The sequence below is a fragment of the Notechis scutatus genome, chromosome 2 (genome assembly GCF_049901735.1).
Source record: "Notechis scutatus isolate UNSWTSFEM ecotype Mainland chromosome 2, rNotScu1.2, whole genome shotgun sequence".
In the NCBI taxonomy this organism is placed as follows: Eukaryota; Metazoa; Chordata; class Lepidosauria; order Squamata; family Elapidae; genus Notechis; species Notechis scutatus.
In genome coordinates, this window is record NC_142010.1 from 259347675 (window position 1) to 259367915 (window position 20241).

The 20241-nt window shown below is 45.1% G+C and overlaps 1 protein-coding gene across 2 annotated transcripts in view; it reads left to right on the forward strand.

Annotated features, from left to right (window-relative positions):
- The window catches only part of EPG5 (ectopic P-granules 5 autophagy tethering factor), a 100296-nt gene that overhangs the window by 1201 nt on the left and 78854 nt on the right, over positions 1-20241 (forward strand). For both annotated transcript variants that reach the window (XR_015748283.1, XM_087958702.1), the window contains exons 2-8: positions 4930-5778; positions 8500-8746; positions 10132-10268; positions 12170-12277; positions 13811-13884; positions 16858-16963; positions 19147-19261. Coding sequence is in view for 1 of the 2 variants with exons in the window: in XM_087958702.1 (XP_087814828.1) it covers positions 4930-5778; positions 8500-8746; positions 10132-10268; positions 12170-12277; positions 13811-13884; positions 16858-16963; positions 19147-19261 (1636 nt within the window). In the remaining variant the exon portion in view is untranslated. The remainder of the gene's footprint in view (positions 1-4929; positions 5779-8499; positions 8747-10131; positions 10269-12169; positions 12278-13810; positions 13885-16857; positions 16964-19146; positions 19262-20241) is intronic.

Sequence of the window (20241 nt, forward strand, 5' to 3'; positions counted from 1 at the left end):
TTGCAGTGGATCTGCTTAGGGAATTTTTGTTTTTCTGAATATTTTTCACTTCTTGCAGATTTGTGTGTTGGTGGTGTACAAGTAGTTCTTGACTTACAGATATTCCTTTAGAGACCATTTGAAGTTACAACAGCACTGGAAAAAGCAATGTGACCTGTTTTCACACTTAACAATTGTTGCAAACATCCCCATGGTCACCTGATCAAAATTCAGGCACCTGACAACAGGTGTGTATTTATGATGATTGCATTGTCCCTGTGCATCCATTTGTGGTCACCCTCTGTGACCTTAACAGTCTGTCATCTGGGTACAAATACCTTGTGCAATAACAGTTAAAATTTTCATCCATGTTCATTACTTTGGTATTTGTTCTCTAATCTTATTCTTATCATTGATATACATAATATCTCTATTACTTTAACATTCCTCTTACCATCTATTAACATATCTATATATACAATCTCTCTCTCTCTCTCTCTCTCTCTCTCTCTCTCTCTCTATCTATCTATCTATCTATATATAGATAGATAGATAGATAGATAGATAGATAGATAGATAGATAGATAGATATAGATATATAGATATCTATATATATATGCAAATACCACTCACGCATCATCACAAAATCTTCAGAACCGTAAAGCCTACAAACTTGAAATTTGGCACCTATGTTCCTCTTGGCTTCTAGGTGCTCACTAAGAAAGGATTTTTCAAAATGACCATCGGAGCATTAATATTTCCTATATTATTATTATTAACACGCTCTGATGCTAAGGAGTTCTACTCCCCCTCCCCACCTGAAAACAAATCTGTTCCAAATGCAAAAACAATCAGAGGAGTTTCAGTTTCAGTTTCACAGCACCCAGCAGCTTTAGTACAGAATAGTTGAGCTGAGCCACACCCAGGCTCCTTGCTGTCTCCTTGCTCACATAGCAAATACTGTTTCTGTTTCCAAGCAGCCCTCAACTCTCTCACACACTGACAGGACACTAGCCAGATGAATACTGATGGATGCTGGTAGGCAGAGGCTGAATTCCCCCCTTATTTTCCTCCCCAAAAACTAAACCTGACCACATCGTTTCGTAGCGAAGCACGGGTATCGAGCTACTTTTCTATATTTCACTAATAATCTGGGGCTCAATTGTGGTTGTAAGTCAAGGAGTGCCTTTAGGGGTGTGGGTGAGAGACCCCTTCATCAGAGGTGGCACCAGTCTGAATGAGAAGCTTCTAGAAATGACATTTTATCAAACGCACACCTTTCCCCGGAGATCCTGAAAACAGCTGCTGTGTGGTTTTTCAGGACATCCGTGATGATGTGCCACTAGCACAAAGGTGTGTTTACCTGGGGAAATTTAAACACTAGCGAGTCCTACAAGTGAAACTGTTAGAAGGAAATGCCACCAATCTGTTAACTTCTTGTGAGAAGGCTTTCTGCCTTGAATATGCTGCTAGCCAGCTTCATTTGACCTCTTTGTCCTATCCTACACGCCACCCATCCATCTTATAAGGCGTTATCTGCTTGGGGCAGTGTGCAGATAGTCCTCAACTTACAACAGTTCATTTAGCGACCGTTCCAAGTTACAACGGCGCTGAAAAAAAAGTGATTTGTGGACATCTTTCACACTTATGACCATCGAAACATTCCCCCAGTTGTGTGATTTACATTCGGATTCTTGACAACTGGCTCGCATTTATGATGGTGGCAGTGTCCCAGGATCATGTGATTCCCCTTTTGCGACCTTCTAACAAGCAACTTTATGGCAGTCATAAAGTTGGAACAGTAAAATAAATTCAAGGCATCAAGACTAATAGATTGGGGAACATAATGTAATCAAACACACATCACGCTGCCAGACGGAAAAACACAACGTTTGTGCCCCCAAAGCTGGAACAGCTGGGTTTTCTTCAATCCTAATATAGATAGTCCTCGACTTACGACCATAATTGAGCTGGAAGTTACAACTGTAAGTCATTGTTGCTGTAAATTGAGGCATCATGTGAGCAGATTCGAAGTTACGACTGGTTGTGTTGTGGTTCGCCGGCAGCGGGTGCGGATGGCTGAGGTCTCGGAGAGCGAGGACTCAGATGAGGGGCCTACGTGTGATGCAGGGATGGGGCCAGGACCATCAGGGAGTGGAGATTGTGGAGGCTGGCAGCAGTGATGAAGAGGCCCCCGAGGAGCCTGTGCCAAGTGCGTGTGCGCGCAGGGCTGCTCAAAGGAAAGAGCAGCTGCAGCAGCACAGGTGACTCGGGAGTAAGGCTGCAAGATAATGGCCCCTCCCTGAGGAGATGAAAGCCAGCTGAGAAACCAGAGTTCTTTGCAGGAAGCAAAGAAGTTTTTGCACTCAAGCCTTGTTGGACATTCAGAATATCTTGGTTGGTGTTTGGAGACTCTTTGTGTTTGAAATACTGTATTTCTTAGTAACTTTTTCTTAGTTCTTGGCAGCCTTGCACAAAGGTTCCTTCTTATCAGAGACAAATTAGTTTGAAACAGCCTTTTAATCGTGTTGGAAAGGAATTTGTAAAGAATCATTAAAAGGTTTTGCTGTTACCTCTGTTTTGTGTTCGTTTCCTTGGAACAAGCTTTGGGTCAGAACAAGTTGCTTACTACAGGGGTTAAACAAATGCCGTGATCGTTGAGCTAACACGACGGTCACTAAGTGAATGCTGTGATTAAGTGAATCAGTTTTCCCCAATAGGTGGTTTTTGACGGAAGTAAATGTGAGGAACCAGCAAAAAAAAAAAAAAAAAAGTTGGAAATTGTAGTCGTACGGCCATGGCACACTGCAAAGCACCATAAAAGGAGCTGGCTAGCAAGGAACTAAAATGATGCAATCAAGTGACTGTGGGATGGGTGTGTGGCTGTCATAACTTCGGAAATGGGTCATAAGTAACTTTTGGGGGTGTCCATCATAGCTTTGAATGGTCATTAAGCAGCCAGTGGTAAGTCGAAGACTACCTGCAGTAATCTGGTTTTTCTCTTATTTTTTGCTACCTTTTGTTTCTGAGCCGAAAATCTTCCAAACGCTTTAACTTTCCGAACAATTAATCAGTGGAACAACTTGACTCCAGAAGTTGTGGATGCACCAATGCTGGAGATTTCCAAGAAGAGATTGGACAACCATTTGACTGAAATGGTAGAAGGTTTCCTGCCTGAGCAGGGGTTGGAATAGAAGACCTCCAAGGTCCCTTCCAACTCTGTTTTCTATTCTATTCTATTCTATTCTGTTCTATTCCATCCCATCCCATCCCATCCCATCCATTTCTATTTCTATTATTCTTATTCCAACTCCATTCTATTCTGTTCTGTTCTGTTCTGTTCTGTTCCGTCCCATCCCATCCATTTCTATTTCTATTATTCTTATTCCAACTCCATTCTATTCTGTTCTGTTCTGTTCTGTTCCGTCCCATCCCATCCATTTCTATTTCTATTATTCCTATTCCAATTCTATTCTATTCTATTCTATTCTATTCTATTCTATTCTATTCTATTCTATTCTATTCTATTCTGATTTCTTACTTTATTCTACTCTACTCTGATTGCTTATTCTATTCCTATTCCTCTCTCCTCTCCTCTCTTCCATTATATTCTATTCCCACATCATTCGAAGGGTGTCCATCCCAAATTGCACAGCTAAAAGTCAGTAGAGATTCTCAATCGTTCAGGTCATGGTTGACTGAAAATCTCTACAGACTTTTATGCCCAACTGTACCAAATCATTGGCACTTGTACCAAATCATGTGAAAAGCAGCTTACATGGATAAGGAAGGGGTGGGTTTTTTCCCCCCTCCTCCCAGAGCTGCCTATTTGCACCGTTCCGTTGCAAAAGACACAAAAACAGCTTTCTTCTGTTTCCCCTCTTCGTTCATAGGCTTGTCTGCATTTTTAATCGCTAGATTAGAAACTTGCTTGGAAATGGTGTCGGGTCTCCTGCTTGGGCAGGGGGTTGGACTAGATGACCTACAAAGTCCCTTCCAACCCTGTTAATCTGTAATCTGTAAGCCTGTACCTAGGGGAACCCAGAAGCCTTTTGGTATTCAAAAGCAACGGTGATTTGTGCAACCCTTTTTGCATCAGGGTTTACTTCAGAGTTAAAACCAAGGTTGATTGAGTAACATGTGATTTGTTTTCCTTGTCACATACGGGCTGACTTGTGTGTCTTGTGATAGAAAGCTTTTTTATTAACTAGGGAAGTCTTGCTAGAGAGGGGAGAGCTTTCAAAATAATAAGAAGTTGCTAAATAGCTATTTTTCTCTCCTCCCCCCTCATTTGTTGCAATAGCTTAAATGAAGATGAAAATACCAATTGCTGGAGAAGAAAAAATGGGCGGATGAGAAAGGAAGGATCTTGTTTTGGTCAGGTTTTTGGGGAGTGTGTGTGTGTCTTATCTATTATTTCAGCTTTTCTTAAACATACAGTCACCCACGTGTAAAAATTATGGTGTATTCCATGGGGTCTTCAAACTTGACAGCTTGAAGACTTGTGGACCAACTCCCAGAATTCCTCCTCCTGTCATGTTAGCTCAGGAATTCTGGGAGTTGAAGTCCAGAAGTCTTAAACTTGCCAAGTTTGAAGACCCTTGGTTTATTCCCGTGATGGCGAACCTATGGCACACGTGCCAAAAGTGGCACGCAGAACCATTTTTGCCGGCCTGCGAGCTGCAGGAAAACTTACCTCACTGCACACACGTGCGAGCCTCACAGCTGATTTTCGCCCGGTTTGAGGCCTTTTTCGGCCTCCCAGAGGCTTGAGGAAGGCTCCTGCAGGCTCCTGCAAGCTTTGCAGGCTGAAAACCAGCCCCGTTTCGTCACTTTCCGGTATTTTAGAATAAAGTAAACTCAGCTAAACTAATAGGACTTTTCTGTTGTGCCTTATTTCTTATGATTAGGCGGCTGTTGTTTTTTAAAAATTGTTTTAATTCCCCCTAGGAAAAAAAGAAGAAGAACGAAGAGAAAGAGAGTGGGACAACCGAACCGACTTTGTGCAAAAGGATTGACGAAGAGGCTTTAAAGGAGAACAGCGCACCTGAAGGACTCGTTTCAGAATCCAGGCCTTGCCCTCAAGCCCCCCCGAAGGAAACCGGGAAGAAGGACCCCAAAGTGCCACCACGTGTGTTCACTCCTGAAAATGAGGGACCCCCAGCAGCTCCCCAAATGCAACCCCCCCTGGGTGCCAAAAAATTGCAGGAGGAGAAAGAGGCGGCAATGGTGGGCGGGCAGGATCTCAAGAAAGGAGCAGTTGACGGCAAGAGGACTTGTGGCTCGTTGGAAGAAAACATCCCGCCCACGGAAAGTGCACCCTATAGTAGTCCTACAGAGCCTCTAGCTGCCCCTTCCTCCGAAAAGGCCCACCCCCCCATCTCCGTTCCCCAAACGGGAGTGAAAACATGCGTGGAGACCCCCGCCTTTAAAACGCTGTACCCCGATCTCTCGGTGTTGTTATCCGCAGGACTGACGGATTTTGCCTTCCGGCTGCCGCCTCGCGGGGAGCGGTTGTATCCCGAGCTTCCAGTCGATCCCGAGCCGATCCCTTTTACCAAAGAGCAGCTGAAGGTTTTCGAGCCCTGTTCCTGGCTGGAGAACGTCGAGGCTTACGTGGAGGAATTTGGCAGCAGGGCCTACCAGGACCGACACGAGTTTTATGAGCTGGTGTTGAATTACTGCCGGTGCCGGAAACAGCTGTTGCTCGCCGAAGCCAAACTGCAAAGCCTCTACTTGGATGGCGAAAGTGTCCAAGAGCGCCTGTGGACTTTCAGGGATAAGCAGCAGAGTGCCCAGGTGGGCTCAGGGAAGCTGGTTTGGGGCAGAATAACAGATGAGTTGGAAGGGACCTTGGAGGTCTTCTAGTCCAACCTCCCTGCTTCAAGCAGGAAACCCTGGAATGTTTCAGACAAACTGGTTGTCATTTGAATCCCAGGGTTCAGAGCTCTGGTGTATGAAAGGCTCTTGTTGCCCAATGAGCCATGGTGGCACAGTGGTTAGAGTGTAGTACTTCAGGTTCCTTCTGCTGACTGCCGGCTGCCTGCAATTTGGCAGATCGAGCCTCACCAGGTTCAAGGTTGACTCAGCCTTCCATCCTTCCGAGGTGGGTAAAATGAGGACCCAAATTGTTAGGGGCAAGAGGCTGACTCTCTAAACCACTTAGAGAGGGCTTCAAAGCACTATGAAGTAGTATATACTGCAAGTCTAAGTGCTATTGCTATTCTTTCCTTTCCTTTCCTTTCCTTTCCTTTCCTTTCCTTTCCTTTCCTTTCCTTTCCTTTCCTTTCCTTTCCTTTCCTTTCTTTCCTTCCTTTCCTTCCTTCCTTCCTTCCTTCCTTCCTTCCTTCCTTCCTTCCTTCCTTCCTTCCTTCCTTCCTTCCTTCCTTCCTTCCTTCCTTCCTTCCTTCCTTCCACCACGGTGGGGCAGTGGTTCGAGTGCAGTACTGCAGGCTACTTCTGCTGACTGCCGGCTGCCTGCAATTTGGCAGATCGAGCCTCACCAGGTTCAAGGTTGACTCAGCCTTCCATCCGTCCAAGGGGGTAAAATGAGGACCCAAATTGTTAGGGGCAAGAGGCTGACTCTGTAAACTGCTTGGAGAGGACTGGAAACCACTGGAAAGTGGTATATAAGTCAAAGTGGTGTTGCTATTGCGATGGATGGAAGGATAGATAGATAGATAGATAGAGGTTGTGGCTCCGATTCCTGAGCCTGTGCTGTTAGAGGAAGAGGACTCGGAAGATGAGGAGGAGGAACTGGGAATGCCTTCCTCCCCAGGACCTTCCTCTCTGGCAATGCCTTCCTCCCTGATAATGCCTCAGGTTTCATCAGACAACCAAGAGGAACAGCCTGAGATTAATCAGGAGGAAGACATATCGGAGCAGCCCCTGACAGAGAGTCAAGAGGAAGAATGTTGGCTTGATCCTAAGCAGCGTCATAGGGAGAAACGTGAGCAGCAACGTAGGAGTCATGGGAGGGTCAGAGAGTGAGCTGAGTCATTGAGCCACACCCCACAGGGGATAAAAGTCGGCTGGAACTTTGTACAGGACAACGTTTGATCTTACTTCAGGTTTTCTTTGTGAATGATTTTCGTGGTCTGCCTTGCAATTTTCTGTAAGTAGCTTTTTATTTGTTATCAGTTTGGACTTGGCAGGCAGAGCGTGTTGGAATGCCAAGGACGTTATCAGTTCCAAAGAATTAACTCTGTGAAGTCCGAGTCAGCTTGCCTGCCTGCGTTTGTGTGAGTTTGTACTCTTTCATCTTTTGAGAAAGAAGAAAGGTGAGACAGAACAGATAGAAGTTTGACAGCCCTGATCTAAGCTCACTCTGTGTTCCTTGATGTCCTTTCACCGAGAAGAGGGTGGGAGGACGCATCCTTGTTCATGATGTGAGGGAATGTGGATCCCAAACAGGCAGGCAGGTGCTAACCAATCAACCAGACATGGCGGCCAGGAGTGGGATTTGGGGATTTTCCGAACCGTGTAGAATCTTAGCTAGGGGCTCTCCCGAACCTCTGCGAACGCCCAGCAGCCCAGCCCTGCTTTTAAGCGGTTTACAGTCTCAGCCTATTGCTCCCAACAATCCTGGGTCCTCATTTTACCGACCCTGGAAGGATGGAAAAAGGCAACCTTGAGCCAGTCAGGAAGGACCGGACTCCTGACAGTGAGCAGAGCTAACCTGCAATTCTGCATTTCTAACCCCTGCGCCCCCACGCTGAGCTCCAATCCGAGAGTTCCACAAATTACTATGCCAAGTTCTGAAAATGTTGCTCCTCGCCTCTGTTTCTCGTGTTTAAAAAACCCCTCCAAAAAGGTCACATAATTCTCACTTCCTTAATTGTGCCCCGTTGTGAGGAGTTTGGCAGGAACCCCTCGGGGTATCTGGGCCTCCGATCCTTTTACCGTCCCAGCCTTATTCAAAGCCTTTTTTGTGTTTCCCCAAGACTCCTTAATTGTGTCCATCCATTCAGTTAACTGACATGGATGGTTGTGTGTGTGTGTGTGTGTGTGTGTGTGTCCCCCTCCACAATTCAGGCATGGGAATTCAGTATTAATTTGGAAAGGAGCTAACCCAGTCCTGCTATGCACAGCATTATTATAAGCAAACCTCAGCACAAACGGCAAGCAAGGCAGCCCAGTTGGATTGTGGATTGTTTACATAACATCTTAAATATTGTCCAATAATTTGATTTAGCTTTCTCAGAAATTCCGCTCGTTTCAGCGCGGTATCCTGAGCATAGACCTCGAGAGGAGCCAATTGCTTTTATAAATCCCCTCCAGAAATTTGAAGTAAACTGAACCCCTCTACCTGAAATGGTTCTGCGAGGCACTCCATGCAATCGATATATACAGTATGACAAACAAAACATTTTGGATAATTTCCTGGCTGATGGTAGTCCTGGACATGCAACAAAATGAGCTTGTTTGGAAAATAAATCCACAACAGTCCAAATCCCCCCCACTCTCAAGTAAATCTACTATAAGATCCTGAGTGTTTCCCCGCCTTTGTGCTTCTTTCAGGGTGTCTGTGCCGATCAGTGCAAAGTGTCCGGCTTTCACCGATACCAGACGGTTGAGGTGAACGAAGGCGCGTTGGGAGAACTGAAGAAGCTCTTCGATGCCCAGACCGAACACCTGCACCAGATCCTCGCCCTCCACTTGTACACCTCAGTGTTGTCCCGCTTGCAAGTGGAGTCTTACCTCTACGACCTGCTGAGGGGCTCCCCCTTACTAAGGTCGGTGGGCCTTCAGCAGCAGGAGTCAGCAGGTGGGTACCTGACAGCTCCACTCGGTGGACCAGGCCAGGGGTCTCCAACCTTGGACAACTTTTAAGACTTACGGACTTCAATTCCCAGAGTTCCTCAGCCAGCTTGAAGACTTGTGGACTTTAACTCTGGCAGTTGAAGTCCACAAGTCTAAAAGCTGCCTGAGGAACTCTGGAATAGAGTCTTGAAGTCCACAAACTCTGGAACGGAGGAACTCTACAAGTCTTAAAGTTGAAGTCCACAAATCTTGAAGCTGGCTGAGGAACCCTGGGAATTGATGTCCACAAGTCTTAAAGTTGCCAAGGTTGGAGACCCCTGGACCAGACCATGAAATCACCCCACCCCCCACTCCCCTGAAGGCTAAAACTGCTTTTGCAGGAAGTCCTCGACTTGCGGCTATTCTTCAAAGTTACGACGGTGCTGGGAAAAAAAAGTGACCGTTTTTCAGATGAGCATTGTAAATGTCCCCATAGTCACGTTGATCCATATTCAGACACTTGGCAACTGACTCCTATTTATGATGGTTACAGTTGGCTGGGATCATCCAGTCACCCTTTCTGGCAAGCAAAGTCAATGGAGGGGTCAGACTCACTTAGCAACCGATGACTGCAGAGATTCACTTAACAACTGTTGGGGAAAGCTGTAAAATGGGACAAAACTCAATAATTGCCTTAGCAATAGGAATTTTGGGCTCAGTTGTCATAAGTTGAGTACTACTTGCTTTGAGAATTCTCCACAAAACCCACTCCCTTCTAAGCACTGATCATGTTACATATCTCGGTCATGAAATGCCTGCAAGTAAACAAAAAAACTCTGACAGCTCCAAGGATCCTCTAGTCCTCCTCCTCCTCCTCCTCCTCCTCCTCCTCCTCCTCCTCCTCCTCCTCCTCCTCCTCCTCCTCCTCCTCCTCCTCCTCCTCCTCCTCACCACAAACCCCACTCCCTTCTAGCACTGATGATGTTTTTTAGTTGGGTAATGAAATGTGTGCCAGAAAACAACCAAGCTCAGAGAGCACCAAGGATCCTATAGTTCTCCTCCTCCTCCTCCTCTTCCTCCTCCTCCCCTTCTTCTTCCTCCTCCTCCTCCTCCTCGTATTAGGGAGCTGTCTGAATGAGCTGCTTCTGAATGTAATCAGAGGATGTTGTTAACTTAAACACGAGTCAGTCCCTTTTTCCTCGGCAATAAATGCCGCTTCTCTCCGTCAAGAGCATCTTCCTTCTTTCTCAGTTCCCTTGGGAGAACATACAGGATAGCCTCATAGGATGTCGCGGGGGTCACGTTTTGTACCAAGAATCTCAAAAGATACCAGCATCCCCATAAACGATGGCCTTTCCCATCTCCGGGGGTCTCTTGGAGCCGTTTCTCCCTACCTCTTTTTCTTTGCAGCTTTGAAGGCCGTGGAATCCCCTCCCTCAGACTTGGAGTCCCTGAAAGACTGCATCAGCGTCCTCTTCAGCTTCACCCGCCGACTCACTGAAGATCCACAGTTCCAGAGCGATGTTCTCTTGTGGCTTCAGAGGCTGGTGAGGAGCCTCGTTTCAGGTCACATTTTGGGCCCTGCAGGTCACAGTTCGAAGCTAGAATAGTAGGATAGATTTCATGAGCGCTAGGGCTGGCTTAAGAAGAGCGTGTCCTTGTGGGAATGGGCTGTTGGACTATGCCAGAGGTGGGCAACTATGGCCCCTTTATGACTTGTGGACTTCAACTCCCAAAATTCCTGAGCTAGCATGGCTTGCTCAGGAATTCTGGGAGTTGAAGTCCATAATTCATAAAAGGGCCATAGTTGCCCACCCCTGGACTATGCAGACTCTAGATTAGGGGGGGTTGTGGGATTTCCTGGCTGAGGAATTCTGGGAGTTGGAAGTCCACAAGTCTTAAAAGTCGCCAAGTTTGGAGACCCCCCCTGCTGAAGATCATTTTTCCCAACCTCAGCGCCTTGAAGACGTGTGGATTTCAATTCCCAGGGGTCTCCAGCGGGGGCAGAATTCTGGGAATTGAAGTCCACACACCTTCAGGTTGCTGCACCTGGGAAGCACTGTTATCGCTAAAACAGGGGCCTTCAAACTTGATAGCTTTAAGACTTGTGGACTTCAACTCCCAGAATTATTCCTCCTGTCATATTAGCTCAGGAATTCTGGGAGTTGAAGTCCACGTGTCTTAAACTTGCCAAGTTTGAAGACCCTTGTGATAGATGATGGATGGATGGATAGATGGATGATAAGATAGATAGATAGATAGATAGATAGATAGATAGATAGATAGATAGATAGATAGATAGATGGATGGATGGATGGATGGATGGATGGATGGATGGATGGATGGATGGATGGTTGGTTGGTTGGTTGGTTGGTTGGGGAGACGATAGATAGACAGATATAGATGATAGGCCAGGGGTCTTCAAACTTGACAGCTTTAAGGCTTGTGGACTTCAACTCCCAGAATTCCTCCTCCTGTCATGTTAGCTCAGGAATTCTGGGAGTACACAAGTCTTAAACTTGCCAGGTTTGAAGACCCTTGAGCTAAAGGGTGTACAAACTTTACAGATGTTTGTGTACTTTTTTTTAAAAAAAGTACAGAGCATAATTTTGTGTGTCAGAAACACAGCATCCATAGGTATTAAATTAGATGACTGTGGAAGCCCTGAGTATTAATTACAGGTTTGTTTTTTTTAAAATCTAATGAATTTTTGGCATTTTAATTTTTTTTGGCGGGTGGGGTGAGGTGTTTTGTGTGCCTAATTTAAACACAGTGAGTTTTAACTCAATTCCAGGTGATTTCACAGTGCTTTCTCAGCAATACTACAAAAGTATCTCAAAATAGGGTTGTTGGTTTTTTTCCAAAAGTCCAACTGGACTTTCTTGAGTTTTTTTTTCCTTTAAAAATGTTTCACTTCATCAGTTCTTTAAATAAAAACCAACAACAACAACCAGAAAGTCCAATTGCTTTTTGGGAAAAAAAAACATGACCTGAATCTCCATAGACATCTATACACAGGTGTGGTTTCTACTGTCATTTCCTGGGTTGTCCTTTTGGCTGCAGACTTAGCCTAGTCTACAGCTGTAGGGTTTTCTACTGGTCTTCCATCTTAGCATTAACCAGGCCTTACCCTGCTTAGCTTGTGAGGCTAGATGAGGTAGCCCAATGCTGCTGTAGATTGTGAATAAATTAATAACAATGGTAGTCCCAAAGATGCTTTTTCAAGAGACAACTGGGCTTTCTTGTTATAAGATGTTTCGCTTCTCATCCAAGAAGTTTCTTCAAGCTTCCTGGACGAGAAGTGAAATGTCTTCAAAGAAAAACCAGAAAGTCCAGTTGCCTCTTGAATAAGCACCTTTGGGACAACCATGACCTGGAGGACTGAGAATCTCCATAGACAATAACGTTGGTTTTTTTGTTTTTTTGACTCGGTCTTCCTCCATTCCAGGTCTCCATCTTGCAAAGGGTTGCTTCTCCAGGAGACCACCTTTTCCTCTTAAACCATATCCTCCGGTGTCCGGCTGGGGTCAGCAAGTGGGCTGCTCCATTTGTTCAGGTGCCTAAACTTGATTTACTATGTAAGGAAATATTTCTCGAGCTGTGGCCTTTTCGTGGTGAAGAAAATCTGTGTGGTTCCTTGGAGTCCAAAATGAGTTGACAGCTCATAAGCGTACACAGGTGCTCCTTGAGTTATGACCCCATGTCAACCATTTTGTTGCCACATACAGCAAAAACAAGTCCTGGGACATTATTTTACCAAGAGTATTAACTTTACTGACACCATGTTTCCTCGAAAATAAGACCCTGTCTTATCTTTTTTTTTTTTGCCACCACAATAGGCACCAGGTCTTACTTTCGGGGGATGTCATCCACTGATTAACCTCATGTGTGTGTCGCCCTCAGCCTCCTTTTTGCTGTCAGAGGCCTTCAGGAACTTCTTCTTCTGCAGCCAGCAAGGCTTTCCTGAAGGCCTCTGCAGTCAATAACAGAGCTCTGGATCGATCCAGAGCTTCTTTGTTATCAGCTACAGAGGCCTTTAGGAAAGCCTTGCCAGCCTTGCCGACTGCAGAAGAAATGGGCCGGCCAGGCAGGTGTCGGGGTGTGTGAGGCCTGGCTACAGGTGTCCACAGGTAAGTCGTAGGGCAGCTCCACCCACCCCCATCTTAATTTTTATCTGTGCACTCTGGAGCCAGCGGGATCTTAATTAGGGCTTATTTGGGGGAGTAGGGTTTATATTGGGCACACGTGTAAAAATCAAGCTAGGACTTACTTCCAGGGTAGGTCATATTTTTGGGGAAACAGGATAGACCCACATAGGTCACAGAAGAAGCAAAGTTGGCTCTGAGGTTTTTTCCCCCCACATAAGCCAGCATAATTAATTTCCCCTTTTCCCCATTTGGGCCACCCCTTGTCCATTATCCACCAATCCAGCACGTTCATTTTTGTTTTGGGGAAAACCGTCCACGCTTTCGGAAAGTCCCCACCGCACAACCTTGAGGTCTGGGGATTTTCTCAGGCTGCCAACGGCTCCCATACATTCCCCACCTCCCTCCCAGCTCCCGATATAGTCCTCAACTTACTGCCACCATCGAGCCCAGAATTTATCTTTTGTGAAGTGAGAAATTTGTTGTAACTGGGCTTAGCCCCATTTTACGACTTTTCTTAACACATTCGATAAGCGAACCACTGCAAGTTGTTAAATTAGTCACATTGATTGTTAAGCGAATCTGGCTTCCCCCACGGGCGTTGCTTGTCAGAAGGTTGCAAAACATGACCCCAGGACGCTGCAACTGTCATAAGTATGAGTTCGTGGCCAAGTGGCCGAATTTTGATCCACACGACCATGGGAATGCTGCCAAGGTCGTAACTATGAAATACGATCATAAGTCACATTTTTTTCAATGCACGGTCACTAAATGAACTATTGTAAGTTGAGGATTAGCTCTACTCGATACAGTTGTATAATGAAAAATTTCGGGATTCTGAAAATTCAGCATCTGTGATGTTGAGCTCCAAATTTGTGCTTTTTTGTTATTTTTTTTTTTAAAAATACACCCTAATTTCACTCTTGTCCCCACTTTCCTTTCAGATCCAGATACTGGGTAACCCATCTGGTGTCTTCCACTTCATGCAGGCCCTCGCTTTGCTCATGTCTCCTGCCAAGTAGGTTCAGAGTGCGAAACATGTTTCTTTTGGGGGGGAAGAAATAACAGAGTTGGAAGGGACCTTGGAGGTCTTCTAGCCCAACCCTTTGCTCAAGCCTGTACCATTCCAGACAAATGGATGTCCAATCTCTTCTTGAAAACCTCTAGTGATGGAACACCCACAACTTCTGAAGGCAAGCCATTCCACTGATTAATTGTCCTCACTGTTAGGAAGTTTCTTCTTAATTACAGATTGCTTCTCTCCTTGATTAGTTTCCATCCACGGTTTCTTGTCCTGCCTTCATGTGCTTTGGAGAATAGCTTGACTCCCTCTTCTCTGGGGCAGCCCCTGAGATATTGGAAGGCTGCTATCATGTCACCCCTAGTCCCTCTTTTCATTAGACTAGACATGCCCAGTTCCTGCAACCGTTCTTCATACGCTTTAGCCTCCAGCCTTCTAATCCTCTTCATTGTTCTTCTCTGCACTCTCTGCGAAGTCTTAACATCTTTTTTATATCATGGCGTCCCAAGCTGGATGCAGTATTCCAAATGTGGTCTTACCAAAAGCATGTTAAAGTGGTGCATCCTAGACAAGCTGCCTGCACAGTGACCAGCACGAAGGCTGGGTGTGCCCTGTCCCTTTAAGACCCCTCCCTAGCCAGCCCAGCAGCAGCTGGCTATAAAAGCGAAGCAAAGAGGCAGCTGGGTGGGGTGGATGTGGGAGCCGGTGGTTATGGGGAAAATGTAGTTTGTATTTGATTGGGAAATTTAAACAACCTGAAGCTCTTTTCCTAACCTGTCTCTGTTCAGGATTCCGACACTTCCAAACTCCAAAAGGATTTATTGGGAGTTAAAAAATGCAGCATTGCCTGGGTATATCGTAATTCCTATTCTCCAATGGGACACCTCCATAGCCAACAGTCATTAATCATGCTCTCCAGTTAGAATTTTGCACGGAAGAAACCTCAGTCACCAAGAAACTATCTTTGAAAACATTTATGGAATGCGAGCTCCCCACTACTTCCCCCTCGCTTTCTGTTGGCAACTCTAAAAGACCACAGAAATATTTTATGAGTTGACATTCGGCTCCCCTCACTTCTTGAACGTGACCTGTACAACACACACACACACACACACACACACACACACACACACACATTCACCCAGGGTCAAGGGCACAATGAATTATGTATGTCAGAGTTGGCTAGCTGTCAGGATTCTGATGCTTAATCCCATTTAAATCATGAGTCTCTAGCCAAACTCCAAAAGGATTTATTGGGAGTTTAAAAATGCGGCATTGCCTGGGTGTATCATGATTCATATTCTCCAATGGGACACCTCCATAGCCAAGAGTCATCAATCAAGCTCTCCAGTTAGAATTTTGCACGACAGAAACCTCGGTCACCTAGAAACTACCTTTGAAAACATTTATGGAATGCAAGCAGCTCACTGCTTCCCCCTCCCTTTCTGTTGGCAGCTCTAAAAGACCACATAAATATTTTATGAGTTGACAATCTCCCTGTGAAGAGGCCAAGTATCCCAGTGTTAGGAAAAGCTGCCTTCTCTCGGTTGACTTGAGTTTGTTGTGTTGGTGAATAAATAATAATAATAATAAAAAATCACCTGGATAATAGGAAATCTCTGAACAAGAATTCCATTTTGTGTAATTCACGTAGACAACGGTAGGGTAAAACTTTCCGTTGCTGACTCAGGTCTTCCACCTGTTTGAGAACCTGTAGCTCAGGGTTGTCAAACTCGCAGGCTGGATGCATCATGCGCTGGCCACGCCTCTGCCTGGTTTAGCGAAGGGGAAAAAGTCACGTGGTGACTCTGTGACGATGTGAGTTTGACATCCCTGCTGTAGATTTATCAACATCTAACATAGCTAGTACTCAACGTACGACTGGTTGCTTATCGGCCATTTCAAGTTGCAGTGGGACTTCCCCAGGTGGATTTACGACTTGGCTTTGAAGTCACCCCCCTCCGTGGTGACATGTTTGCATGTGGCGCACTCAACAGTCTGTGTGCATCTATCCGTCTGTCTGTGTATCTGTCTCAGTCTCTATTTCTATCAACCTTTTGCTGTCTATTTTTATCTATCTCTGTCTCTCCGTCTGCCTGTTTCTATCAATCTTTTATCTCTCTCTTCTATCTATCCTATCTATCTGTCTCTCTCTTTCTCTATCTCTCTTTTTTCTTCTTTCTCTTTCCCCCCTCTTTCTCTTTCTCTTTCTCTTTTTCTTTCTCTCTCTCTCTCTCTCTCTTATTTATCCTATCTAATCTATCAGTCTCTCTCTCTCTGTCTCTTTCTTTCTCTGTCTCTTTTCCCTTCTCTCTCTCTCTCTTTCTCTTTCTCTTTCTCTTTCTTTTTTTCTTTTTCTTTCTCTTTCTCTTTCTCTTTCTCTCTCTTTCCTATCTATCCTATCTAATCTATCAGTCTCTCTCTCTCTTCCCCTCTCTCTTCCCCCCTTTCTCTTTCTCTCTCTCTCTCTTTCTTTCTCTCTCTTTTTCTCTTTTTCTCTCTCCATGCGTGGGGAGCGGCCATCAGAATTTCGGAACTGAGTTGTTAGTAGTCTGGCGAGATGACAGCATTTTATTTATTTATTTCTGATTTATTTCTGATTATGGGGCAAAACCAGCCCAAACAATTAAACAACCACCCCCACAGCTTTCACTTAACCGCCACAAAACTGGTCATAAAATTGAGTTGGCCACATGGGCGATCCAAGTTTACAACCGTCACAACTTATGACCGTAACTGTCAGGGTTCATTACAGTTGTAAGCCATGTTTGTGTTGCCTGAAATTTCAAAAGTTCACGGAGTCAAAAAATAAATAAAGCAAGCTCCCACGTTTTAATGTTCCATTATGGGGAGCGTTCGGCAGAGAGGTCACGATAAGGTGGGTCAATCCATTCTAATATAGCAACAAAAGAAAATGGAACTTTTTCCCCTCCCTACTTTTTAAAGCCCGCCATGCTTTATATCCTGCAGAAATCGAGCGGAATTTATGTGCCACATGAAGCCGAGCGAACGAAGGCCTTCGTCACCGGGGGCCGAATCTGGAAACTGGACTTTAGTAGATGAAGGCGGAGAAGAGGTATTCTGAAAATAGGATTTTAACATCCCTTGACTCACTGTAGATTTCTCTCGAGCCTTTATGGTTAGTTTTGGGTTTAGTTTTCCAGCTAGATGGGCAGAGAAGTTTGTTGCAACTTGGCTTTATTGTTAAGAATACTAGTATGAACACTATAATAGGAAACACAGTGAGGTTATTATCATTCTCCAATGGAATACAGTTAGTATTTCTGTGGCTAAGTGATGGCAAATTTATCACCTAGTGAGTTTTGCCTCATTTTACGCCTTTCCTTCCTGCTTTTGTTAAGTGAATCACTGCAGTTGATAAGTTAGTAACCCGGTTGTTAGTTGAATCTTTGACTTTTCTTGTCAGAAGGTCGCAAAAGGGGATCACCTGACCCTGGGACATTGCAACTGTCATAAGTGTGAGTCAGTTGCCAAGCATCCAAATGTAGATCAGGGGGATGCTGCAATGGCCGTAACTGTGAAAAATGGTCATAAGTCCCTTTTTTAAGTGCCATTGTAACTTTGGATGGTCACTAAATGAACTATTGTAAGTCAAGGACTATCTGTAAGATGGGTTCCATTGGAGTTGCTGTCTGGCCCTCAGTTGCGATATTACAGTCTAGAGTAGCGGTCGCCAACTGGTGGGCCGTGAGAAAATTTTGGTGGGCCGCAGAGAAATCTCACTCCCAGAGCACCCCCCCCAAAGCAATTAATCCAGGCTGCGTAGAAACACAAGGTTGCGCTGCCCACATGGTCCGCGGGAACCCTCTCCACCCACCCACTCCTTACCCAGCAAACTTGCCTGCTAAATTGCTATTTTTCCTTTTTTCCGACCGGGAGATTTAGATTAGCTAGGAAGCAGGAAATGGTTGGATTTCTTGCTTTCTAGCTAGTCTTTAGATCTTTGGCTCTGCTTTTAAGTGCAGCCGAACCTCCCTTAGGACTGAAGATTCTATTATTCAGTGCAGACTCACGGCAAGCAAATGAGCTAGCCGATGGCAGGGAGATAGATCACTAAATGATTCTGTGAGCAACTCAATCTGCCTGCCTGCTTTGCCTGATTTTGGGTAAAAGTTGCTCTTTTTTAATAAAAAATCCAATATTTACATAGATGGTGTGTTGTGAGTTAATTTTGTGAGTTTGCTTGCTAGCAAATTTTACCTGACAGACTGAGATAGCCGAGGGCAGATAGATAGATCTTTGAATCTGATTCTGTAAGCAACTCAATCTACCTGCCTGCTTTGCCTAATTTTGGGAAAAAGTTGCTCTTTTTTAATAAAATATTTATATAAATATTTATAATACTTAAAAGCGATGCCCAGCCAGTCACATGACCACCAAGTCACACCTACAAATTAGGCCACGTCCACAGAACCGGTTAGTGGTCCCTGGGATTTAAAATTATGAGTTTGGTGGTCCCTGAGATCCAAAAGGTTGGCGACCCCTGGCCTAGAGAAATATTGGAGAGGCTAACCCTTTCTCCCTTAACCAGTACTAGTGCTCAGTCTGAGGGTGTGTTTGCGTGTTTGTGTTTTGAGTGAGTGTTAACTCTAGATGACTGCCCAGACAAGACTCTGCAGTTTTCTTGGCCAGGTTTTTCGGAAGCGGTTTTCCATTACTTCCTTCCTAGGGCTGAGAGGGAGTGGCTGGCTGCCAGGACTGCAACCTCACACCTGTGTTATACTTTTGTTTTGGTGCCAGCCCACCATGAGCTCTCAGGTAGGTGTGTGTGTGTGTGTGTGGAAGGTAAACGAATGGGAGGTGAGAAGAAGGCTCCATTCTTTACCATGCTGGCGGAGACACAACGGAGGAGAAATGTAGCCGCATATCAACAACATCTGGTTTGAGTTTGATTAGAGAATCAGGGGCCAAAGGCAGAGAGAGTCTTGGGAAGAGAGGGGGAACGCGCTGGGGAATTTGGCGCGCGGACCTCAGATCCGGCTTTGCTTTATTTGCAGTCTACTTGACCTTTAGTAAAATATACCTTTTCCACCAAATGTAGTCGAGGATCTTTCTTACTTAAAGGTTCGAGGTGAGGCAGGGCTGACATCGGCCCAAAGTCATACAGCTAGGTTTCGTACCTAGGGTAAGACTAGAAATTCCCGTCTCCAAGTTTTAGCTTAGCGCCTTCACCACTATACGAAACCAGCTCAGCAGTACGAAATGCCGGTCCTTGATTCAGGTTTCTTTCTAACCCAGGATGAAGATCCTGAAACGAGCTGGGTTCTCCTTCTGGAAGATGACCTGGTCGCTCTTTTGTCTCAGTTCCCCTTCCACGAACTCTTCCAGCACATGCTGGGCTTTGATGCTGAAGGTGAGCGACTCTATAAAGGGAATTCTTTTTTTTTGAGGAGGTTTTTAAAAATTCAGTTAACATGAGCAACGGCTGCCTTTTCAGCAGAATTCATTCAGGAACGTAGACCTCATGAGATTTAGTCCAGCCAAAGTTTCTCTGTCTGATTTTAAGCGCTTTTTCTTTCCCTTTGATGCTTGCAATGTTGTATTTGACTCTGCATTGTATGAAGACTTCAGTGTGTTTATTTGTTGAGGTCTGTGTGTGTGGAGGAATACAGTACATTAAAAAATAAAAGGGAGAAGGGGAAAACATAGCTTCCTCTTAACATAACAGTGTTCCGTGTGCCTGGGCATACAGAGGTTTGGAACGATGGCCACTTGATGACTTGTGGACTTCAACTCCCAGAATTCCTGAGCCAGCATGGGAGAACTATGGTCTCTTTATGATGTGTGGACTTCAACTCCCAGAATTCCTGAGCCAGAATGTGGGAATTATGGTCTCTTTATGACTTGTGGACTTCAACTCCCAGAATCCCTGAGCCAGCATGGGGGAAACTGGCCTCTTTATGACGTGTGTACTTCAATTCCCAGAATTCCTAAGCCAGCCATTCTGGCTCAGGAATTCTGGGAGTTGAAGTCCATACATCATAAAGGCGCCATCTTTCCCTACTCCAATATGACCATGGATGTGTCTTTTCAACGAAGCTGACTCCCTTGATGAGATCAGCACTATCCCTTAGCATCGGACACGACTGAACAGGGGAAATTTTTACCTTTACTTTAGTATTTACACATAGGTAGCCTTTGATGAGTTTTCAACAGGACCCTGAAAGTGTTCATGCTAAGCACTCTTGAAAATAACCCACAAGAAATTATTGTGCAGAAAGCTAACATTGAAGGAACAAATGCAAGACTGGAACAAAAATAACTTCCAGGGTTACAAGAGGCCTGTAAGTCACCCAAAGTTACTTTGTGGCAAGATGGGCAGCCAATACATTT